The sequence below is a fragment of the Eubalaena glacialis genome, chromosome 2 (genome assembly GCF_028564815.1).
Source record: "Eubalaena glacialis isolate mEubGla1 chromosome 2, mEubGla1.1.hap2.+ XY, whole genome shotgun sequence".
Lineage (NCBI taxonomy): Eukaryota > Metazoa > Chordata > Mammalia > Artiodactyla > Balaenidae > Eubalaena > Eubalaena glacialis.
The window spans coordinates 120,458,343-120,482,052 of NC_083717.1; the positions used below are offsets into that span (position 1 = coordinate 120,458,343).

The 23,710-nt window shown below is 47.1% G+C and overlaps 2 protein-coding genes and 1 non-coding gene across 12 annotated transcripts; 1 reads left to right on the top strand and 2 right to left on the bottom strand.

Annotated features, from left to right (window-relative positions):
* Positions 1 to 669: 669 nt before the first annotated feature.
* Positions 670 to 10,843, bottom strand: RBM23 (RNA binding motif protein 23). 7 transcript variants are annotated; one of them, XM_061180630.1, is made up of 15 exons: positions 10,652 to 10,843; positions 7,723 to 7,774; positions 7,001 to 7,076; positions 6,310 to 6,431; positions 5,759 to 5,806; positions 5,465 to 5,629; positions 5,206 to 5,259; positions 4,934 to 5,051; positions 4,685 to 4,837; positions 4,462 to 4,599; positions 3,868 to 3,933; positions 2,149 to 2,344; positions 1,957 to 2,061; positions 1,783 to 1,867; positions 670 to 1,697 (listed from the first exon to the last, which is right to left on the bottom strand). In XM_061180630.1, exons 3-15 carry the CDS (start codon positions 7,064 to 7,066, stop codon positions 1,694 to 1,696), a joined length of 1,320 nt encoding a protein of 439 aa, XP_061036613.1. In that variant the 5' UTR covers positions 7,067 to 7,076; positions 7,723 to 7,774; positions 10,652 to 10,843; the 3' UTR covers positions 670 to 1,693. The 7 variants fall into 7 exon arrangements, with proteins under 7 accessions (XP_061036613.1, XP_061036606.1, XP_061036610.1 ...); XM_061180623.1 differs by lacking the exon at positions 10,652 to 10,843 and adding an exon at positions 9,893 to 10,001; XM_061180627.1 differs by lacking the exon at positions 7,723 to 7,774 and having other exon boundaries at positions 10,652 to 10,842.
* A 1,282-nt stretch (positions 10,844 to 12,125) lies between these two features.
* Positions 12,126 to 20,024, bottom strand: PRMT5 (protein arginine methyltransferase 5). 4 transcript variants are annotated; one of them, XM_061182356.1, is made up of 18 exons: positions 19,802 to 20,024; positions 19,020 to 19,138; positions 18,620 to 18,705; positions 18,319 to 18,453; positions 17,808 to 17,920; positions 17,612 to 17,661; positions 17,230 to 17,393; positions 16,269 to 16,430; positions 16,016 to 16,093; positions 15,862 to 15,920; positions 15,653 to 15,775; positions 15,391 to 15,566; positions 14,748 to 14,857; positions 14,195 to 14,288; positions 13,890 to 14,006; positions 13,488 to 13,552; positions 12,608 to 12,676; positions 12,126 to 12,523 (listed from the first exon to the last, which is right to left on the bottom strand). In XM_061182356.1, the coding sequence occupies exons 1-18, from the start codon at positions 19,909 to 19,911 to the stop codon at positions 12,245 to 12,247; spliced, it is 2,109 nt and encodes a 702-aa protein (XP_061038339.1). In that variant the 5' UTR covers positions 19,912 to 20,024; the 3' UTR covers positions 12,126 to 12,244. The 4 variants fall into 4 exon arrangements, with proteins under 4 accessions (XP_061038339.1, XP_061038340.1, XP_061038341.1 ...); XM_061182357.1 differs by lacking the exon at positions 19,802 to 20,024 and adding an exon at positions 19,716 to 19,793; XM_061182358.1 differs by having other exon boundaries at positions 12,436 to 12,676; positions 19,802 to 20,023.
* A 257-nt stretch (positions 20,025 to 20,281) lies between these two features.
* Positions 20,282 to 20,354, top strand: TRNAR-ACG (transfer RNA arginine (anticodon ACG)). The gene has a single exon. It is a non-coding gene; the product is annotated as a tRNA-Arg (tRNA).
* The last annotated feature ends 3,356 nt before the right edge of the window (positions 20,355 to 23,710 follow it).

The following is a 23,710-nucleotide window of genomic DNA, read 5'->3' on the forward strand; positions in this document are numbered from 1 at the left end:
CCTGTCCCTGAACCTCAGACCTTCTCCTTTTGGTTGGTCCCTAGTTGGCGAGCCAGGCTCTGCGCTGGCCCCTTGTTCTAAGCCTTACAAAGCAAGCAAAGGAAGGTGTGCCCTCACCTTTGGAAGGGCCATGCCTGGAATACTCAGCTCCCTGGAATTCATCGATCGGTCTCAGGCCTGTATTATCAGAGCCATATGGGAATAGTTGGGGGGACTGAAAGGACGAACAACTGCAGACTTAAGGCCTGGGGAGCCCTGATGTATAATGCCCAAACCCCTTTGGATACTGGACTGGATGTCCACTACAGAAAGGTCCAAAGGCGGGTACAGAGTTCAACAAGGTAAGAATGGTGAGCTTAGGAGGCTTCTCTGGTACTTAAGCTCCTCAGGATCACGAAACACCCTTCGAGCAAGGTGCAGAACGTGCTACCGTCACACTGCCATCTGGTGGAAAGACAAGATCTGTCCCCAGGCAGAGAGAGGGAGCCCAGAGGTCTGTCCACTAGGCAGGGAGGTTTGGAGATCATCAAGATAAAGACAGAAGGAGACCACGGGGCATAAAGACCACGGGAGTATAAAGCAGATACAGATGGCGTGTGTGCCTTTTGTCTGTTTTTCTTTCTAAAAATTAGATTTTTAAAAAATTAAAATAAAGGAAAGAAAACTCAATGGCATTACAAATGTTTTATATCCCTAGAACCATTCGTGGTTTTGGCTCAGGATAAGTTAACGTCAGACAGACACACCACTGGACCGAGACCACACACATGGGCAGCTGCCGCCACAACCGTGGGACCTGCCTTTTGTACAAAGTTTATATATATATATTTATATTTATGTACACAGATACAAGGGTATAAAATAGAGTGAGAAGGACTCACGTGTGCCCAGATGGGCTTGAGCCCACAGTCTCCAGAGGCACATGGAAGTGGTGGAGAGAAGCAGCCTCCCCTCCATCCTCCCACTCTGGGCCAAAGGAAGGACAACTACACAAAGGAAGATGGAAGATAACAGAAAGGTACTCCACCTTTCACTGAACTCCCGAATGCCCCTAAGACATCCAAAATGGCTGGCAGGAGAGATCATTCCCACACCTCCCAGCAAGATGTTGAGCCCACAGTAGCAGTTCTGGCCCCCAAGCTAAGGTTTAAGGCAGGCTTCCCAACGCACATGTCCGTGCTATCTTCCAGGGCCCTTGTAGCAGCAAGCCAGCACTTTCAAGGTTCACTCCCTCAAACCCCAAAGTCCTCACAGACCAGAGGTCTTAAAAGTTTTCTGTGACAGATTGTAGGGTAAAGGTACAGGCAGGCAGAGAGCAGTTAGGTCCTTCAGTTAATGCCCTATGGCCTTCCCAATGGGGGAGGAATCAAGGAATCAGTAAGAGGTGGTTGGAAAGGGCAAGGAAGGTCATCCCAGGAGACGATAAACACAGAGAAACAGATGTTCAATGCAAGTGCAGATTCTGTTCTCTTCAACTGGCAGCTTTGCTCACCAGGGTCCATTCCCACTGCGGCTGCGGTGGGCAGGAGCTCTCCTTGGTGTCCGAGGGGGTCCCAGTTCCCCCACCGTCAATGTTCACACCCTCAGGATGGTTTGGTCCACAGAATGGAGAGAAGGGGCCATGGAAGGGTAGACGTGGAGAAGGGAGTGGCAGGACCCAGAGGCACAGGGAGGCAGTGGACTGCGCCACTCATTACCTATGGCATGGAGAAGATGTAAACGGGAAGCCGGAGGAAAGAAAGTAACTGTGAACACTGAAATGAGCTGGGCCTTGAGACTCACATGGTTTGGGGGGTAAAGAGGCTGGAAAGCTGGAAGCACTGGGAGGCGATTGCCTGGGAGGCGAGGTTCAGGGCCGGACTCAGAGCTGGAACAAAGAGAGACAAGGGAGTTAGCACAGAGCATTCATGCTTTCCAGGCCCGACCCTTCTCTCCCTTTCCCAAGTCCAAGTCTACCAGTCAAAGCCGCTGGGTTCAGGGCCCCCAAAGGAACTGCTCCATTCAGTTGCAAGGCAGCAGCTTGGGCAGCAGCAGCGGTGGTCGGCAGCTGGATTCCAGAGCCTCAGAGGGAAAGACGAGGTGGGGTTAAGTCCTAACCCTTGATGTAAAATTCAACGCCATGTTCTTCACTCTGCAGAGAAGCCCTACCTTCTGCCAATTTGGCCATGAGCTGCAAACGTCCACCCGCTGATCCCAGATCCAGCTCCTGGTCTCCGTCAGGAAAAGTGATGTCTGTGCCACCATCCAGTCGCTCGGTCACATGGCCAACCCTCATAGGCCGACCAGCAAGCTCAAAGCCATTCAACTGTTCCAGGGCCCGGCGGGCACACTCAGAGTCAGAGAACTACAAGGAACCCAGGCCATATCAGGTACCTCCTGGCCACAGACATGCTCTCAAAGCCCCACTAATACTCTCTCGTCCTACTGTCCCATGAAAATTGCATGCTCACTGTGGCTCAAACTTTTCTTTCCCAGGGAATGTGACCTAAGATCCCCATGCCCCCAAATGGTTCTCTAAAAAAGACCTTTTCCAGCTGACTCAAGGGCAATCGCTTTTCAATCTTCCAGCTCCACTGAGAACCTAACAGCGCATCATCTGTAGGGAGCCCAGTCTGACAGGCTGTTTCACAAATGGGCATATCAAATGGAAGTAAGACAGGCTGAGAGCCAAGGCTCCTGAGCTTTAATTTCAGCCCTCAGAACTAGTAAGTTTCAGTCCTTAGTCAAGAACCAGGAACGTGGAACTCCAGAGCCCAGCCTCAGGAAGGCGCACACCCTGGTACTGAGAGCGAGACTGCACCCCCACTCCCACCCCGCCCCAGTGCTGCTGACTCTGGCCCACTGGCCAGAAGGTCTCTACTCTCTCGTCCCTTTCAGCAGCAGCACTAGCAGCAGCCTGGCATGAAAAGGATTCCCAGTCTGCTGTTTATGTGTCAAGGGTGTTGACCTAAAAGGCAGCAACACAAGGGCAAAAAGGCCCCACAGAAGCCTTTCTGCATCTGAGTCACACAGGGAGCTAGAAAAGGTACTTGCCACCATGAACATCACAGCTAGCTTTATTTACTCTGGTATTACCTGTCCTAGGGCCTGGCACGTGGTACTGACAGTTCCTAGGCAGGTGGTGTAGGTGGCGTGCTTTTACCAGATACTTCTGAGATAAGCAATTCCCATGGTAGAACACAACCTACCTCCCCTCTGCCCTGCAGGCAACTGGGGGGGTGTATGCTGCCTGGATTGAGCCCAGAAAATATCAGCTTCTATCAGACTTTGTGGCTGGCAGCCAGTCCTAGCCTGGAGTCACATGGGGCTGGAAGAACCAGTTATGGGAATTGGAAACAATTTTGTTGGAGTGTCAGGAAAAGGTGAGACTTGCCCACTATTAGGTGGCCTCACTGTTTTCCCTATAGTGGTATTTAAATATAAAGATATTTCTCAATGGGGAAACTGTTTCAAACTGGGTAGGACAAGAGAGAAGTATATACCTTCTTATTCCCACCGCATCATGAAAATATACCAATTCTATAAAGCACATCTATAAAGGCCCGTACCTAACCTCTCTCATGCCCCCAACCTCTTAGCTGCAGCCTGGAATCGTTACTATTACCCAGAGAACAAGCTGTAGCACCAGGGAAGCTGGTTGACCTCCTGGACACCCCATACCAGTGCCACTGACAGAGTGTAGGAGCAAAGCCATGATCTCAAGCAATGCACTCATCTCAAGGGGCAGAAGGCTAGTCCAAGCTTCAGGCACCAGGGTTTATGGGTCATTTAGACAGTTCCTATGGGAGGAGGATGAAGCTAAGCTGCAAAATCAGACAAGTGGACAAACCTAAACTAAAATTAAAAAGTTGAAGACTAGAGACTCACCGTAATAAAACCATAACCTTTAGAGCGGCCTGTATCTGAGTCCTTCATCAGGACAATATTATCAATCTGCAGAATAGAGAAAAATAATCAATAATCTTTTGGCTAAGCCATACCTTTGATCTTTCCTACCCAGACTGTTCTTTTTTTTTTTTTTGGCCATGCGCAGCATGTGGCATGTGGGATCTTAGTTTCCCAACCAGGGATCGAACCTGCGCCCCCTGCAGTGGAAGCACGGAGTCTTAACCACTGGACCGCCAAGGAAGTCCCTTACCCCGATTGTTCTAAATACCTCTAACTTTCTAACCAACCCATTACATCTCTCCAAATCATTTTAAAAAAGAGACAAAGCCCATCTCTTTCCCAAACACTTTTTCTGACTCATCTTACTTCATCTGGACCCCATTATTTGATTTCATGGTGCCAAATTTGTCTCCTGAGCAGTATGAATACAGATGGAGCCCAACTTTCCCAGCATGGACCCACATGGCCATCGTGAAACACGCAGTGGGTTAATCATGGTCAGACAGAACGAGGAGGTACACTTGCCCTCCCCACTTTTTCCGATTCCCTTCAGAGGTTTCCCTTTCTACTCACTTTGCCAAAGGGCTCAAAGATGCCCCGGAGCATGTCCTCGGTGATATTGAAGTGCAGGGAGCCCACGAAGAGGCGCATTGGTCCACCACTGCCCTTCTGCAGGTTGTTAGCCATGGCTGCCAGTCGGTTTTTCTCAGCCTGCGGAAGGACGAAATGATGGGTCATGCCCCACACCTACCACCATCAACTCCATCTTCTCGTGTCCATTTCTCAGGCTGCTCACCTGTGAGGCCTGTACAATGATAGGCACTCCCAGCAGCTGCTGCCCGGTCAGCCCAATGGCCAGCGGCACAGACTGGATCTCACAGAATTCCACATAGGCAATGCCCTTAGAACGACGTGAGTTCCGATCTGAGATGATACGTACATCTCGAACCTATCCAGGGCAAAAAGGAAATCCTGAGTTGGGCATAAAGGGGGATGGATAGAAGACAGGCTTCTCAGAGACAACTAAGAGGGGGAAGAGGGTTACCTTGCCAACAGCCGAGAAAAAGTCCTCCAGGTCTCGAGGCCGAATGCGGGCAGCTAACTGCATACAGAACACTGTGCGGGCATCCCGCTCCTCAGGACTCAGATTATCAACTGGCTCCCTAAAGAGTGAGCAAAATCGTCGAGACCCTCCCTCCCAGTACTTGGTCATCATTCTTCAGGTACCCTCAAGTACTAAACATTCCTGTGGTTTGGCTCAAACCGCTTTTTATTCATAACTCACAATCCCTAAAAGAGTGCTCATTGTCAACTCACCTGACTGGGCTCTTCTCTCGGAAATGAGGACTCTTACTGTGTCCATACCTACGCCTACGGAACAGAGAACAACCAAACTGAAAACCGGGTCACCCACCTTTATCCACACTGGCCCAGTGCTGGGTCTTCCACCATGAGAAAACCAGATTACAGCACCTCATCGCACATGCGAATTCTGAGTATCACCCCTCCAGTAACTGGGTCTCCTGCCTATCCCAAAATACGATACAAAGATGATCTTATAAGCAAAAGGTGATACCCAGTGGCAAGCGGTGGACTCCTGTAGCGCACACGATCCTCACGACGTCGGTCTCGACTTCGTGACTCACTATGTCGACGATCCCAGCTACGGCTGCGGTGACGACGCTGCCGATCTCGACTCCGGCTCCGACTGCTTCTCCGCCTATGACGGTCTCGACTACGACTGTGGACGGCAATGACTATTAAGCTCCTTAAAAAACAAACCAACCTTTCTGGCCTTTAAATGTACAGCTTTCCCTGGTATCTTTCCATTTATAATTCTCAAAACCCAAGCGGCCCCAGAATGACTGACCTGCGTTTTCTATCCCTGCTTTTACTATGGCTCCGACTCCTCTTCTTCCTGTGAAAGAGAGCATAAACTCTTATTACTGAGGTTTCACTATCTCTCCCAAGGATAAGAAATGACACTAAAGCAAGGGTGAAACAGAAAGCAGTGAAAGACCAAAGTCTAGAAGACAATATGGCAGAAGTTCACAACAATGGCATGACATCAGTTTACACAGAGCCCTGAATGCTGTCAAGCATCTGAAATGGCCATTTTCCCCCACAAAACCAAGCAAAAGCTCATGTTTCCAAATCAGAGATCCTCTTGCTATTTTATTCAAGTGAAATACTACATCAACGCCTGGACTGATCCACAAGTCTATCCACAAATCTACACTGGCAAGCAAAGACTAGAAGATCATTAACCCAGGTCACCATCATTCCCATGACCCAGTGGAGCCATTACTAAAAGTCAGAAGTCTTACCAGCAACCACCTCCCTGTTCTGGCTGTCTCTATAACGGACACAGTTGCTTCCCTTCCTCAAGTTGCCAACCCATTTTCCTCAGGCCACACTCACTTGCTTGCCTCCCCACTGGCGCTGCTCCCACTGGTGCCACTGCCACTGCTGCCGGTACGGCTGGTGCTGTTGGTGGTGTTACTAGGGCTCTCCTTTTCAACCTCGTTAGTTTGCTGCTCATCCTGAGGGGTTCGCCAGGAAAATGACACAAGGTACCAGGTGGCAGACACACAGATTCCATTGGGCAAAGAAAGAAGTGGACAAGGAAGAAAGCTCATGAAATCGAAGCTCTCAATCATCTAAACAGTTTCTAAGCACCTGGACCTCCTAACAAAAAGAATAAGAGAAGAAGGAAGGAAACTACCCAAAAAGAAGAAATCAGATTTTGAAGTCAAACCTTTAGCTACCCCAACATCTGTTCCACTAACACCCATTTCCCTGGAGAGTGAGAAATGAGAGTTATGCCTGAGATACACTGACCTTCTACTGTGTCAATGAGAGCTGTGAGCAAAGCACTGGTTCCCACTGCAACTTCATGTCCCCCCGACCCCCAGTTTCTGGGGCCCTTTCTGTAAGCATGGCCCTTGAGTATCGGCCTCCAGCAGAGCTTACTAAAAGATTATGCCTTTTATGAAAACCACTGCACATAATAAACGAACAGGGAAAGAAGATTCACAAAACGTTGAAACTGATGATCCACAAGTGCTTTTTCTTACCAGCCCAATTCCAAGAGTGAGATGGGGAATCTTACCTCCTCTTTTTTATAGGGAGCCTCCAGCATGGCCTCAATCACTATATCAAAGTCATCGGACGCCATTGTAGCAGATCTGAGGAGAGGACATCAATACATAAGAACCTCATTTATATTTTTCCTCCCCTTCCAGCACCCCACATTCCCTCCCCCCTGCAAGAAACAGATTTCAGGATATACAGTTCTGTTTCTTGAACTCCAAAGGTACCTTACCCGCTGTTGCTTACCCTAAGTTTATTTTTGCACCTTACTGATCTGAACTAGTTCTGCTTTATGGCTTAGAAAAGGTCAGGGGTCTAGAAAAATATTGAATATCTAGGTAGAAACAAAATACAATATAGACCCCGTCCTGTGAAGAGAAAATGTTGGTACTCAAAATTACTATTTACTTTACAACAGACATTCAGCCTCCATTCTACTGTTCAAAATTCTGAATAATTAGTTTAAACTTAAATCGGCACATATTTCCAATAAAAAGGTAAGAACGCATGACTAAAAATTAGGAGCAAGACAAAGCAATACCAGAATAATGCAGATTTGTCCTGAGCTTTTCCCCACACCACCGCCCAACATAAATAATGAGGGGATTCATCATTAAGCATTTTCTGTACAATACCAACCAGAGTTTGGGTAACTCAGAAAGACCATGATTAAGACAGGCTTAACCAGTCCCACTTTGAAGCCTTTCTGTCTAGGAAGGTACAGTAGGACTTCTCGCCTACCCCAAGCTTTCACATCTAGCAATGGTCTTTCCCAAGTCTGTCCACGACAGGTCTATCAAATAAAAAAAAACAGAAGACACCAAACAAAATCAATAGGATAAATTATTCAGAAATTACTGGTCTGAAATTATCAATATACATAACATGGATGACTCTCAAAATAATTATGCTGAGTGGAAGGAAACAGGTAAAAAAAAGAATACATACTGTATGATTTCATTTACATAAAATTCTAGAAAATGCAAACTAACCTGTAGTGACAGAAAGCAGACCAGTGGTTACCTAAGGATAAGAATAGGTGGGAAGGAGCTAGGATGAAAGGATTATAAAAGGGCGTTTTGGAATTTGGGGGGTGATGGTTTCATGGGTGTTAACACATATCAAAACACATCAAAACCCATCAAACTGTACACTTTAATGTGTACAGTTTTATTTTATGTCAATTATATCTTAATAAAGCTGAAAAAAAACCTAATCTAAATACTTTCTATGCAAGGAGGTTAATCATAATTAGACTTTCCATATCCTCAAGAGCTTTGTCCTCTTTAAAGCAGCTAATGCATCATCCAATCATGCTGTCTTGGTTACCCTCAGAGTCCATAGCCTATTTTGATGACTTAATAAGAGTAATCATTATATCAATATCTATCATTTATAGTACCTAATATTGCTAGGCACTATGCTAAACATGTTACAGAGATAAAATTCTTGGAAAGAGCCAACCAATAAAACTTACTTGGAGCCAAATTTAAGGCTTAAAATGGAAACCAAACCAAAATCAAATAGCTGTGTCTAAAAACCAGTGAACTCAATCTCTTATACTAACACCTTACATTTATTTAACAATCAATGGTAACATATGCTACAGGCAACTATTGGATCTAATGCACAGATGACGGACTTCCCTGGTGGTCCAGTGGGTAAGACTCCGTGCTCCCAATGCAGGGGGCCCGGGCTCGATCCCTGGTCAAGGAACTAGATCCCACATGCATGCTGCAAGTAAAAAGCCCATATGCCGCAACTAAAGATCCCACGTGCCTGAACTAAGACGCGGCACAGCAGAAAGGAAGGGAGGGAGGGAGGGAGGAAGGGAGGAAGGAAAGAAGGAAGAAAGAAAGATTTTAAAAATGCACAGATGAAAAAACTGAGGTTCTGTGAACTGCCCAAAGTCACAAAGCTCAAATGGAGGAGCTGACCCTTGATCATAAGTCTTCCGACTCTTAAGTCTAATATTCTAACAGGTTACTGCTCTCTCATGTGGTTTATAACTTAAACCCTAAAGGAAATTTAAAAAAGAAAAGTACACAGCTTACCAAGATGTCTATTTTTAAATATATACTGACCTGAAGAATATTCTGATACGTATATCAAAAGAATCAGTCCCATTAGTCACACCTATTGTGCGGCTTACAGATATTCAGCGTGTAACAGTATATGCTACAAAATATTAGAAACCAGGCTGATTTTAATATATGCTATCTGATTTTAATATATGCCAGCATATATCTTAATACATGCTACTGTGGGAAAACATGGTTCTAAAAGTAAGTTTTTGATCTACAAGTTCTGTTCCTTTCATTCATTTTGGCTGCCAAATCCATACAATTTTTCTAAGTGTCATAACGCTTCTCTTTTTTACAGTCTGCCTTTAACTCTCCAAATGAAATGCTTCAAGAACTGCTCTTTGTGAGTGCTAGTACAGCATAGGGATAACTTAACACCAAAAAAAAAACTTTCATGTAAGTTGACAAATGAACCCCTTCCTATGGAATAAAGTTTTCAGACTTCAGAAACAAATGAATGAATCTATTTAAGCACAGACATATATAACACCAGCACACTTTGAAACTTGCAATCTTGCTGGGTTTAGTCTATCTTTCTAGATGTCCTAAAAACAGAATGTCCCAAACACTGTGTGCTTTCACGTTGGGAGTTTTCAAACTCTTTGAGTCCTAATTTATGGGTCAAAGTCCACTCAGTCCCATACATTAAAATATTATAGTGCTTTCTTCCAACCCTGCTCCAAAAACTATGTTAGAGGCCCATAATCACGGCACTACGTGGACCTTGTCATAGCACAGACAAGAAACAAGCCAGCACTTAGGCCCCACTGCCGCGGGGGCAAAGGAGAGTGAAGAACCACTGTCAGCCCTGATCAGGCAGAATTCACCAAACGCTGGAGTCCCAGGGGTGATGGTAGCGCCATCTCCTGGGTCCGGTAACTGAGCTGGGCACAAACATCTCCAAACTGAAGACAGCTTAATTAAGAACAGAAACAATGAGAAAGATAAAATCATTCCCCATGTTGTGTAACAAGCCAAGGCCACGCTTCAAAAAATGGTCCTACAAGTTACCGACTGGCAGCATCTCTGCGAGGACCAGTGTCCCGATTCTAAAGCCTCGTATGTGGCCCCACTATGCTCCTCTACCGCCACAGGATGTGTGGGCAGAGTGGCCAACATACTGAACATGAGTCTTTGAGAGACTGAAGATTGAGGAAGAAGCCTCAATTCCCTCATCTCTCTCTGACTGGTGGCACTAGGGGCTGAAAACGGATCCCACATGTCCTCTCAGACCGTGGTGGGTCGATGCTCCCTCCACAGTGTGGGACGCCCTAAATGTCAGGCCTGCGGGGACCTGGAAAGAGATCAGTCACTGGGACCCTTGAAACAGCATCTTCATCGCTAAAGGATGTAGCCACGAGGGTGCCGATGGATTACAGTTAGGTAGCGAACACTTCCAGATCAAAGTAAACAAAAAATTTTTTTTAATTTTAAAAGTTTGCCCCCTCAAAAAATAAATAAATAAAAAGTTTGCCCAATTCTGCTCTTGACGCCATTTTCTGCCTGTGACGTCAGGGGGAGGCGCCGTGCGACAACGTCACGCATAGGTGACGTTTCGGGGGGGACCCGGTTTCGGGGTTTCTTACCAGTTCCGGGTCCCCGCAGGGGGGGGTCCCGGTTCCCTCCGTTCCTTTGGGTGTGTCGGGGGACGCGAAGCACGGCTCCCTTCCAGAGACTCAGCAGTAAGAGCCCCACTACAATCGGAGCCGCTCCTCTTCCCGCAAAATGGCGGCAGCTCCGCTGTCTTCCAGAACGTTCCCCAATCTGCGCAGGCGCCGAAACATTCAGGCGGCGGAATTAATCTCACTGGTATCGCGGCAACACTCCAAAGTACAGATTTTCATTGGCTAAAATCCTGAGCATGGGTGGAGCCAAGCTCAAAGGTCTCTCAGCAACCATCAAGTTCCCACTGATTGGCTAATCCTTCCGAGACTGAGGGAAAGCAGAAGCGTCCTTAGGTAGTCGCCTACCGCTCTCTCATTGGTTAAATGACTTGCGGAAGGCGGGGCAACCGGGCAGAGCACCGGAGAGAAGGATTCTCCGGCTCGTTCCCGGCTCTCCTGTAGACTAGGCGAACACCGCGGAGGAGCCTATTGACGTCCTTGGCCGTCCCCACTCAGATTTGCCGAGGAGCTCACGTCAGGCTTCTCTGGGACAGCTTTCTGCAGAGCAACTGTATTTGCTTCCCGTGGGGAGGGATGCTGGGCTGCACATCCCCATTCTGTCATACAACCCTCCCAACCGCTGCCTCGTTTCCTCAGCGCTTGGATCTCACGAGACTGTCACAGATTTGTCTTCTTCCGCATTCTGCCTGGTCCTACAGCTCACATACCTTCAGTTCAAATCAGTGCCCCACACACCTCCCACCGCAAGGGTAAACTTGAGGCAGTTTCTCAGGTGACTCGGTGCAGCAGTACTCAGCCCTCTAACCAGAAAGAGAAGGAACTGATGTCCACCCTCACGTTGCAACGTCTTCCAGAACCCCCAGAGCCTTCAGCTGCCTAATACAGCTGCCAGAAAGATAGCTGGTTATGACATGGAGAGGGCCATGGAGTCACAGGAACCGTGTTGAGTCCTGATTTGAATACTAACTTTATATCATTGTACCAATTCAAATTCCTTTTCTGTAAAATGTAGAATTAGACTAGATTATCTCTTAGGACTTCAAACTCTAATCCTATGATTTTATTCAAACAAAATAAGTGGCTTCTTGCTGGCGAAGCCTGGATGACTTCCAGTTTCTCTCCCAAGAGGTAACAGAGGAGCTGGCAGTACAGCAGCTCAGGAAGGTGGAAGGGAAGCTGGCTTCACTCACTACCCTATCTTTCTCCATGGCAACAAACACTATGCCTCCTCCCCCAGACAAGAGCCTACTCACAGGTCCTAACGGACAAGACCTCTCTGTAGCTGGTCAGAAAGGCCTATAATTGGGAGTCCAAGAGTCACCACTAAGCTTCTTAAATAGGAAATAAAGCTAGGCCCCTTCAAGTCTTGGATAAGAGCATAGATCTGAATATGTGTAAGTAATGGGTGGAGAAGCAGAGGCAGGGGGCAGCAGAGTTGGAGCAGGAAGGGCCATAACCTCACTTTATTTGTATTTCCTCCTTACACAAAATCATCAAAATAGGAACAGAGATGGGCAGAGAAAAGGGCTGAAAAGTTGTTCAATCCACATGTTCTCAGGGCCATCCCAGGGAGCACTTGAGGCTGAGTGCCTGTTGGAGTAGCCGCAGATCCAACATGAATTCCTCATGCCCTGGCCTGAAGTCTTCACAGATTGGTGGCGTGAGCCCTGCAATTCTCATCCTTTGCCCATCTTGACGTAAGGCAGGAAAGTGGACTGAAATGCTCCTCTCTGATGGGCAAGGCAAATCAGAGCCCATGGTGTACTGCACCTTCTGTGCTACAGGAGCAGAACCTGAAGCTGCTTCCAAGGCTCTAGACACCTGCAGGCAGGGCTAGAGGCCAATGGTGTAAGAGCGGCCTGTGGGGTTGTGAATAGCAGAACAGACTGGTGCTGTCACAGCCCACTCATACCACACCTTCTTGGAATTGCTGCATCGCCAGAAACGCACACAGATGGTCTGGCCTTCACGCACGGTAATGGGCTGCTGTAAGAAGAAAGACATGGAGGTTCAGGGTGGAGCTAATGAATTTTATGTGGCAATGTACTAAGCTAGGTGTGGAGATAAAATGATCAAACGATGTTCCAACCCTCATGAGGTTTATTTGAAGTCTATCAGAACAAATAATCAGAAATGAACAATCAGACACTGAACAAATAATCAAAAGTGGGATGAACACTGTGAACAGGGATAGGGTGCTATGAAAACACCTATGAAAGGTAACACTAACCTAGTCTACAAGGTCAGGGAAAATTATCTGACAATAAGAATGTTTAATGAGACTTGGAAGATAAGTCAGCTGAGTCAAGAAATGAGCCAAGAACTTTACAGGCAGAGGACAAAGGTGTGAAACCCCGAGGCAGGAAAGAACATGGGGCATTAGAGAAACCAAAAGAAGGTCCATAGGACTGAAGCAATGTAATCCAAGGACAGTGGCTGAAAAGACAGGCGAAAACTAGATCACACCAAGTCTAACAAAGATTTAAGACCTTATCGTAGGGCAGTGGAAAGACATTGAAGGGTTTTAAAAGCAGGAGAGAGATAGGATCAGATTCAGGTTTTTAAAAGATGACTCTTGCTCCAGGTAGAGAATGGACAGAAGAATAGCCAGAGTAGATGTGGGAAGCCAGGTGGAAGGCCCCTGCACATATCCCAACATCTACAACAGGATCCAAGAGCACGTGAGAGCGGTAGAACATGGGTCACAGACAAGCATCATCCTGGAAGAAGGGAAGGGGCAGAACACCAATGACAAAAGTTACTCTTTAACCCAAGGAGCCTTAAAGGTGATTCCTACCTTAATGGGGAAGAGGATGGGAAACCATGAAAACATCCCAGGAGAGTGAGTCTCTGGACGGATACCTAAGTGGACAAAGTAATTTAAAAAACTGAGTATAACTGGTTCACTTTGCTGTACACCTGAAACTAACACAACATTGGAAAACAACTATACTCCAATAAAAATTTTAAAAATTAAAAATTAAAAAAAAATTGAGGTCTCCATGACTCTGCTTTTTGCCTAGATTGAGGAGCATCTCTTCTGTGAACACAGAAGCAAGTAATCAAAGATCCCCATTCACTGATTCCTGGGTTCCCTGTGACTCTAAATGAAACATGTACATAGGATGCCCGAAACATGTACGTATGCTGCCCAGGTAGCATGCTCTTATACTCCCCATCTACTGCCCCAAACACTCACTCAGAGTGATGTCCTGATAAAGCACAGTCTCAAAGTAGCCTGCAAAGCCATGCAGCACTGTGTTCACCTCCACGGGAAACTCCAAGGTGCAGTAGCGGTTGTTGTCAATCATAGGATCTGTCAGGGAAGAGCGGTGTGGGTGATGAGCGGCCAGAAACCCTAGACAACTTGGTAAGGCATGAGCAGGAACCAGGAGAGGAAGGCTTGATAGAGACCAGATAGAGCAGACTCAGGACAGCAAGGGAGGAAACCAGGAGGGTGAGCTCTCTCCCAACCAGTCAGAGCACAGCCATGCAGGAACCCACCTCTGTTGGGATGGCTGAAGGTAAAACAGGGCTGGGGCGCAGACAGCTGGTGGAAATTGTGCAGCCGTACCACATAAGGCATTTCAAACTGGGCCTGTCCCGAGAGAGAACAAGATCTGGAGAAGACAGGTGAGAGCGACCTAATTCCCCAGGGAATGCAGCTCAAGCTTTAGGGACACAGATAAAGATAAAAACACAGGGACTTCCCTGATGGTCCAGTGCCTAAGACTGCGCTCCCAATGCAGGGGGCCCGGGTTCCATCCCTGGTCAGGGAACTAGATCCCACATGCCTCAACTGAAGATCCCAGCACGCGGCAACGAAGATACCATGTGCCGCAACTAAGACCCGACGCAGCCAAATAAATAAATATTAAAAAAAAAAAAAAAAAAGAAAAAGAAAAAGATAAAAACATAGTTTCACTTCAATCGCTTTCCCACATCCCCAACTCCTTCACCTCTTCATCTTCTCCAGTGGAAGAAAACACTTATGCTGACAGAGAAAAAGAAAAGGACTAAAGAGAAAAGAGTCCTCCAGAAGAGAGTAGCTCTTTACCTCAGGGTCGCGGTCCTTTTCCCGACAGGCTCGGACCTCATTGTACAGCTTGGAGGAGGAGATGGGAGCTAGAAAGGAGGTGTACTCCCCAGGGATGCTCACGCCATCATCTGCAGAGCGGGAGAGTCACATTACTTCCCAAGGGATGGAAATGGTGCATCTGTACTGAAAGCCCAGACCTCCCGTATCAAAATAGACCCAGGCAGCTCCATGCTATCACATTCCCAGGCCAACCTGCTCCTAACTCCTGCCCTGGGGGATTCTACTTCTAGGTTAATTTAGAGTCACACAAGAGTGAAACTGGAAGGAACCCAAGGTATTTTAATCTAGTGGTTCTTAACTTTCTTTCCTGTAAGATCCTGATGAAAGCTAAGCCCAAAGTACATATGTCAGCTCAGGAAGTCCACAGATCTCAGATTAAGAGTCTCTGCTCTGGTCCACTCCCCTCATTTTACAGATATGAATACCGAGGTTCAGAGAAATTGCTTCATTTGCTAAGGGCACTGACCCAAGTCTGCCCTGCCTTCCCTAAACTCTGTAACCTCCTCTAGGCTGCTGCCACACCCATCCCTCCCCAGTCCCGTCCAGCCTTCCCAGTTGATAATCCAATCCCCTTACTCAGTACACCCCAGCCTGGAGGCACCTTTTAGGAAGTGCTGGGCTCCATCCAGGCACTCCGGTGACAGCTCATTATCAGCGAAGGACCCCAGAAGCTCACTGACAATGATATCCGCTTTCTCTGGAGCCACCCATTCCCGCATGTCCGATGAGACTACTGTCACCTGGCTTCCCCATTCTTCAAACTGCCAGTTCTCCAGCCTAAAACAGAGATGATACAAGTCAGGATAAGATAAGAAAAACTGACACTGGGGACAAACTTCCCAGCAAAAAAGGTTGCTACTCACGTCACCACAGCATTTGGGTTCTTCTCCACAGCGTACAGCTTTATCCGCCGGTCAGCCTGCTTGGCTGCCCGCAGGGAAGCGTTCACCAGGGGCCCCCGGCCTGCTCCCAGCACCATCAGCACTCTAAGAAAGAGAGGGAGGAGTCAAGCTGACTCTGCATGTAGAGAAGCAGGCATGCAAATCTCTGGAATCATGGGGAGAGCACTCACTGGACATTGGTGTCCTTCTCTTCCTCTGGCACTCGGTCTAACAGACATTTATAGATGGCCTGGGGGAACGAGGGAAGACCTCATGGCTATAATGCCATCCTCACCCAGGTCATCCCAGCCCTGTGCTTGACCCCATCTGGGACCCACACTGTACCTGCTGGTATTGAGAGTATTTGATAGGGTCCTTTTCAAACACTTCGTATGTCTGAGATTCCAGATTATCCATCAGTGGCTGATGAATGAGAGGAAAAAGGCAAAGTAAGTTAGCCAGTTTCTGGCAAGGACAATGCACCAGAATACCAAAACCTTCCCACTGCCTCCTGAGCTTTGGTAGGATTTTAGGGCACCTGTTCTCAAGAGACATTTCCTCCCCCAACCTCCCTCCTCTCAGTGTACTCCAGACCCACCTGGAGTGGGGACTGCAGGTAGTCTTCATAGCCCTTGGCAAAGAGTTCGTAGGCATTGGGTGGAGGTCGATTCTGGCTCAAGTATTCCAAGTACTGGAGGTAGGAGCAGAACTCTTTCTCTGAGTGGTGGTTGGTGCCTGTGATGATGAATTGCACCTCCAACTGTGAGAATAAGTCAGACCATCAGACACAGTCCTTATACCAAGAGGATATTATTATGGTTTATGGCCAAAGAACTCTAGCATAAAATAAGGCCCAGATCACCAAATACCAACAAAAGCGTCAAGAGCCCTCCTATGCCACATAAACATCATCCTGGCTCAAGAGGCCCATGGATTGTTGCTATAACTTTTTTTTTTTTAATTTATTTATTTTTGGCTGCATTGGGTCTTCGTTGCTGCATGCGGGCTTTCTCTAGCTGCAGGGAGCAGGGGCTGCTCCTCGTTGCAGTGCGCGGGCTTTTCCTTGCAGTGGCTTCTCTTGTTGCGGAGCACAGGCTCTAGGGGCGCAGGCTTCAGTAGTTGTGGCGCATGGGCTCAGTAGTTGTGGCTCTCGGGCTCTAGATCGCAGGCTCAGTAGTTGTTGTGCACGGGCTTAGTTGCTCTGCAGCATGTGGGATCTTCCCAGACCACGGATCAAACCCATGTCCCCTGCATTGGCAGGCGGATTCTTAACCACTGCACCACCAGGGAAGCCCTGTTGCTATAACTTCTTGAGTGAAACTTTCTGCAAAGTTCTCATGAGATCTGGTTCCTTTTGAAATGTTTCTGGGGCCTCTACTGCTATTTGCCTTTTTGCTCTCAAGACCCCCAACTTTGCCAAAATTGCTCTCCAGAAACTAGAGGGGAAAAGAGCCCCACAGAGGGGAAAAAAAAAGAACAACAAAGAACACCCCATCATACATATGTGAATAAGGCAAGAGGATTAGCTGCAGCACCTTTAGAACCCTTCTACTACACACCTTGAGGAGTCGGAAGATCAGCCTCTGGTGCATCTTAGAAAGAACAGGAAATCCCTTCTTATTGGTCAGGAAAATGCTGGTGGGGAGAATGGCTGCTTTGATGGGCTCCCCAAGCCAACGATCAATGACATGATTAGATGGGAGGTCAGCACCAATTTCGAGAGCTACACAAGGGAAAAGAAAGACCTGTCAATCACTGACAGGCCAGAAGCCTTTCCTTGCTCTTTTGTGCAAGATCTGTCTACTCCTTAAGAGCAAGGCAGACCTGAGGCACAGAGAAAGTAGCAAAACTTCCCAGCAGCCAAGTGTACATGAGACCCCTGATTTTTGGTCACAGGAGGTCAGAGAATGATAACCTATCCCAGGATATTTGTGGACTTACCCACCGCAATCCTCTTGCTATAATCACACAAGGTCCGGAAGTTGTGCCACCTGTCCAGAGTCAAATACAGAAAAATACAGTCAAATACATATGGCCCACCAATCACCATACCTCAAGGAGACCTTCCTACAGGTTCCACTCTGTACTTCCCTCCACCCTAGGCTTTGCCCTGGTACAGCAGCAAAAGGAGACATACCACATCCATGTCTTCTCCTCTCCACTGTACTCCTCTGTGTGTGAAGTTGGCGCATTCTCAATTATATCATCTCTCAGGTCCTCCGGTGCCACCAATGGCACCCGCATCCAGAACTGCACATGAACAATAAATAGGTTCTGTACCCTATTTAGAACTGTTTTGAACTCATTGGGTCCAGAAAGCTTCCTTCAACTAAAAAGATCTTGATCCAGATTTCAAATTACTCTCTTTATATGCTTTTCCCAATTTGTGATTATATGTATGTGTACACGTATCTTGTGCATATCCTTAAGTATCTGCCTTGTCTTTTATTTCACTACAAGTTGCTGGAAGTAATTGAATATTCTAGGTATTTTATAACTCTCTGCTTACCACTTTTAGTTGTGGGTAGGCAGTACTGACATTTCAATTCTGCCAAATGCACCTTTTACTGAATGGCTAGGAACAAGAAGATACTTAGCACAGCCTGACTACCATAATAAGCAGCAGGAAAGGAGGCCCTCAGCCATACCATGGAGGAGTGGTGGCCAGTGTGGATGTGGTTGGTCAAAACTCTCGCCAAGTTTGTGTTATCTTCCTGATTTAGGGGCAGCAGGAAAGCTGGAAGACCCAAATATGCCCCAAAATTCAGCTCCTGTAACATAGCCTGGAATGGAGATCAAGAGGAAAAAGTTAAGAGCTAGCAATTCAAATAGCTTTAACTGCCTTATATTAGATTTACTAAATTATGAAGGGGGAAAAAACTACTCTCCCCATCCAGCTTGTTTACAGACCTGATCTTTAAAAAGATTCATTGAAGAGGTCAGTCTTACCGCCTCGGAGTTCCTGCGGATCTTTTCCACTTTTGAGTCTGGGCGAATCCATGGAGAAAGCTTTCCCACAATTAGTGTATTCCAGTCTGCACTCCCCCACCCAAGAAAGACAAAGACTGAATGAGGTTCAGAACTTTACTCATTCAATTTCTAGTTCTTAACAGGGACTAGAGAGTTAGAGATGAGACAGACTTTTTCTATCACAGATACAGGACAGGAGACCCTGACGCAGAATAGGGAACTAAGGCTTTTAGCAGGTAAGCAAGGAGAGAACAAGAGTTATCTATATCCCGGGGGGAACCAATATATCCAAGTCAAGAAAGGAAGAGAAGGAAGGCACTGATAAAGCATAAGTTGTTATTGCCTCTAATAATTAAGGGGCATGTGGGATGGTCCCTACCCCTTCCTGACAGCAGTAGGTCTGATCGTGTCTGGGGGCCCGGCCGATTCTTAGCAGGTTCCTGAGTGAACTCCCTCTTGAAACGCGGGTGGAACACAGGCATGCAGAGGAAATCAAACCTACAACCGCGACAGACCCAGAATCGTCATGTAAAGACAGCAGCAGTGCCCAGACATCCAAGCAATTGGACTAGGCTATCTTGATTCTGCACAACCCTTTCAGCTGCCGTCAGTCATCCGACTGGACTGCTGAATTCAGCCCATCTTGGGGCATATCACTTCCGCTGCACTGTGCCTCAATTTCTCCCCGGAACACAGCCATGGAAAAGATGAGTAAAGAGAAACGATGAAAATCCACACCACGTGGACTTTCTATTCTGCTGTCACTGGTTTTCCAAGACTGTCACATCCAGATCTGCACCAGTACTGCCCAAGTTTCCCCCCTCAAGGTTTTTCTCTTCTCTCCCTAGCCCCCTAACTCTTACACTCTCAGACGATAATCTCGCTCTCCATGGCCCTGAAGGTCTGTACGCCCCCTGTGAGTTCACCTGATAACTCCCCTGACTTTGGGGTTCAGTGACCCCACGCCCCCAACAAGTTTTTTTTTCTCTCTCTCACGCTCCAGGGCCCGAGGCTTCTCCGCTCCAAGGACTAATAGTTTCCCCCGCCCTCGTCGTATCCACTCCGACCCCCTCACCCCTGCCTCTCGGGAATGACTGGTCTGCGCCTCTCTGTCCCCGAGTTCGGACCCCGCATTCCGCTCGCAGAGGTCCAGGCCCTCACCCCTGCTTGGCCACAGCCCCCAGTGTGTCAGCTATTTCGGGGACGCAATTCAGGTCCCTCCCGCTGGACACGCGACTTCCACTGGCACCTCCGACCGCCATCGCCGCCATCTTTTCCCTCGCGCTGTCCACGCCGAGATTCCCTGACACTAGCAGCCAATCACAAAGCCGAAGAAAAGCCCCCAAAAGGCGGGACGAGTCTCCCTAACAACCAAAGCGTCTTCCACGGCTCCGGAGCTGGAGGAGGAGGGGTGGGGAGTGGCTCTTCCCACCAATCCGCGGGCTGCACAGTGACGTACGGCGTGTCTCCGGAAGAGTCACCAATCTCAGGGTCTGGTTCTTGACGAACTTCAATCTCCCATAATGCTCCGTGTACTCGTAGAATTCCGTTAAGAGACTACATGTCCCATGAAACACTGCAGCATAAAACCCTGCAGTATAAGCTTGAAGTATCATCATTGAAAGCTACAAAATCGTCTCAGGGCCAGTGGCGCAATGGATAACGCGTCTGACTACGGATCAGAAGATTCCAGGTTCGACTCCTGGCTGGCTCGATGGGGCAGGTGTTTACTTTATTGCATACCATGCAATATGGCCATAAGCAGTATTTTGAAAGTCTCCCCTTCTTTCTTCTTTAAAATTTCCTCATTATCTCTCGCCCTTATTTTGAGGTCTTAATTTTATTGCGTTTTGCAGCCATTTTATGTCAGCTTTTCCCCTTACCGAATTCAAAGGTGGTTCTTGTGTCTCTACTTAGGTCCATCCGAATCCTGAGAAAACCGGGTTGATGGCTGGGGTCTTTGTATGGGCCTTAGTATATTTTTAAATAGATTGTGGCAATTCAGCCACTAAGTCTTTGTGATTCTATGTCTCAAACACAAAAAAAGTAAACAAACACCTAAACACACACACACACACTGAGGATAGAGAAAAGGAACTCATGGTGAGGAAATATAGTGAGGAGAGAGGAGTAATGAACTGCCTGGCGGAGGCCTGAGAGAACTTCCACATTTTCCTTTGTGAATGCCTGCTCCAGGGGTGGAAAAGAAGGAAAGGAAAGCAAAGAAAGACATAGAAAGGGAATACCTGAAGGCAGGGAGGCCAGAAGTGCTGAGGGCCTGGCAGCAGGGTTGGAAACAGAACACAATACAAAAGGCCCGAGGTGGGAGGCGTTGACAGAATTTAGGGACCGACTGACAGGGAGCGTGATAAAGGGATGTCTGTGGGTGATAACCCAGGGTTCTGGCCTCTGTAGAAGCTGGTTTAACGAGAATCAGGGTTTGGGTTTGAAAAAGCTGAATTGGACGTATAGGGGGCGCTGTGTAATAGAGAGTTGGATGAACAGTGATCTGAACCAGACAAGATTTGGAAATCGCCGGAAGAGAGGTAGTGACTGAAGCCATGAGACTGAATGAGATCACCGTAGCCCGTGGGGGATCAGAGTTCTGAGAAATACGGAACGGGTGGATAGGATAAGCTATAAGGAGCCCGGGTGCAATGTAAGTGCCCCAAAAGGATGAAGATTAGAAAGCTAAAGAAGAAAATGCCTATGAAGCCTAAGAGAGTTGGAGGTGATTTTGTCCCATCTTCTTCTTATTATTACTAGACTTTATTTTTTTTAAATAAATTTATTTATTTATTTATTTTTTGGCTGCGTTGGATCTTCGTTGCTGCACGCAGGCTTTCTCTAGTTGCGGCGAGCGGGGGCTACTCTTCGTTGCGGTGTGTGGGCTTCTCATTGCAGTGGCTTCTCGTTGCGGAGCACGGGCTCTAGGTGCATGGGCTTCAGTAGTTGTGGCTCGCGGGCTCCAGGAGTTGTGGCTTGCGGGCTCTAGAGCACAGGCTCAGCAGTTGTGGCGCACGGGCTTAGTTGCACCACGGCATGTGGGATCTTCCCGGACCAGGGCAGGCGGATTCTTAACCACTGCACCACCAGGGAAGCCCCTAGACTTTATTTCTTAAAACAGTTTTAGATTTACAGAAAACTTCAGCAGGTGGTACAACACAGCCAGTTCTCTCATGCCTCCCTACAGCTTTCTCTATTATTAACATCTTAACATTAGTATGGTACATTTATTACTATTCATGGACCAGAATTGATACATTATTATTATTAACTAAAGTACATAGTTTATTCAGATTTTCTTAGTTTTTACCTAATGTCTTCTTTCTGTTCCAGCATCCCATCGAGGATACCATATTACATATAGTTGTCATGTCTGCTTAGGCTCCTCTTGGCTGTGACAGTTTGTCAGATGTTCCTTGTTTTTGATGACCTTGATAATTTTGAGGAGTACTGGTCAGGTATACTGAAGGACACCTCTCTATTGGAATTTTTCTGATGGTTTTCTCATAATTAGACTGGGATTATGGGTTTGGGGGAGGAAGATCACAGAGGTAAAGTGCCATTTTCATCACATCATATCAAGAGTACATACCATCAATATAATTTATGACTGTTGATGTTGACCTTTATCATCTGGTAGAACTAGTGTTTATCAGGTTTCTCCACTGTAAAATTACACTCCTTCCCCCCCCCTTCTATCCTGTACTCTTTGGAAGGAAGTCACTTGTGCATTCCACGCTTAAGGAGTAGGGAGTTATACTTCCCCTCCTTTAGGCTGGAGTGTCTACAATATTTATTTGAATTCTTCCCTGCAGTTCTTATGAGTAGGGAGTTGACAGGAAGTGGGTGAGTGCTCTGCCGACATTTTAAGAAGAAAAAGAGTTGTTGGGGAGGCCTGCTTGTTCTCTGCCCCAGCTGTGCCCAACCAAACTCTACATTCACAGAAGACTTATTAGATGTTGTTTTGTCTTCAGAAGCTAATTATCTGGGCTGCGGACCATCTGTGCTCCTGGAATCTTCCTCCTGATGTCAAGCTGGAGGCTGCTCTGTTAACTAACCCCTCCATGGGTGAAAGGGAGAGAGGAAATCTGTGAAACAGAAATGTCAATTTTGCCATCAGTTAAAATAATTTTCAAAGGGTTTGCATAAAAAGAGCCTAGAATTTCTGACTGACCTTAAAGTAAACTTAGATGGGCTGAATTTCATTAGTCTGGGATGTCTTTGTTTTTTCATTCAAAATGGCCTCCGCTATGTGGCAAGCATAATGCTGAAAAGTTCCCGGGAATTCCACACCAAATTGCTCCCTGCCTGTCCTACAGCACTTTGCTTTGCCTTAAAGAACAGCGTGGTCTGTAGGTCTGTCTATATGAGCTACAGAGGAGCAGAAGGAACAGACTGAAAAAGAAATAGAGAACCTTTTAAAGGACGTGGCCCTAGGCATAAAGTCAGAGTTGGTGAGGTCCATCTTACGCTCTCCTTCCCTCTGCTCTGCTCTCCTTGCTGAACTTTTGTGCTCAGAAGCATGTCAGTCACTGTTATACTACAGCATGTAGGCCTTTGCTGGGATGAAGACAGGGAGGTGGTAGGTGAGAAATAATGTTACTTTCTCCAACAGGAGCCAGTGACAAACAGTCTAGAGCACTGGAAACTTTTTTGCAAGGGAAGAAGTACCCACTCCCAGATAACCCTCCTGTTGCCCTCTAGCATTCCTCACCTTCAGGCCCAGTTCTTCTACCTGCTTCTGTTTTTATGTCCTTGTTTAAACACTGCCAGTGCATTGTAAACCCTCCTTTCACCTTCTCTTGGGCACCCCTCCTTCTTCAGCCCTCGCCTCCCTCCCCAGGCCCACCTTCACGCACCTCTGTGCCTGCCCAGCCAGCTGCACTCTTCAACACCAAAATAATGGCCCATTTGACCCTCCTACTGCTCCAAATTGCTTCTTCACAATCAAGGCTGTCCTCCAGCTACAAAAGTGGCAGAGTTACTGAAGCAAAATAATCTGTGCCAATTTGCATTCTCTTCCTTGTCATCTCTATTATACAGTATTTATCTGTCAAAATGAAT

Excerpts from the sequence above, each read along its gene's own strand:
- RBM23 (XM_061180624.1), bottom strand. The coding sequence starts at position 10,019 with ATGATTTTATCTTTCTCATTGTTTCTGTTCTTAATTAAGCTGTCTTCA. Across the intron at positions 3,934-4,461 it reads TCTTTGAGCCCTTTGGCAAA|ATTGATAATATTGTCCTGAT; the intron begins GTGAGTAGAAAG and ends TCTATTCTGCAG. Across the intron at positions 2,062-2,148 it reads CATGGCCAAATTGGCAGAAG|GCTCTGGAATCCAGCTGCCG; the intron begins GTAGGGCTTCTC and ends TTTCCCTCTGAG.
- PRMT5 (XM_061182356.1), bottom strand. The coding sequence starts at position 19,911 with ATGGCGGCGATGGCGGTCGGAGGTGCCAGTGGAAGTCGCGTGTCCAGC. Across the intron at positions 18,454-18,619 it reads TCCGCAGGAACTCCGAGGCG|GCTATGTTACAGGAGCTGAA; the intron begins GTAAGACTGACC and ends TCTCCATTCCAG. Across the intron at positions 17,394-17,611 it reads TAGCAAGAGGATTGCGGTGG|CTCTCGAAATTGGTGCTGAC; the intron begins GTAAGTCCACAA and ends TCCCTTGTGTAG.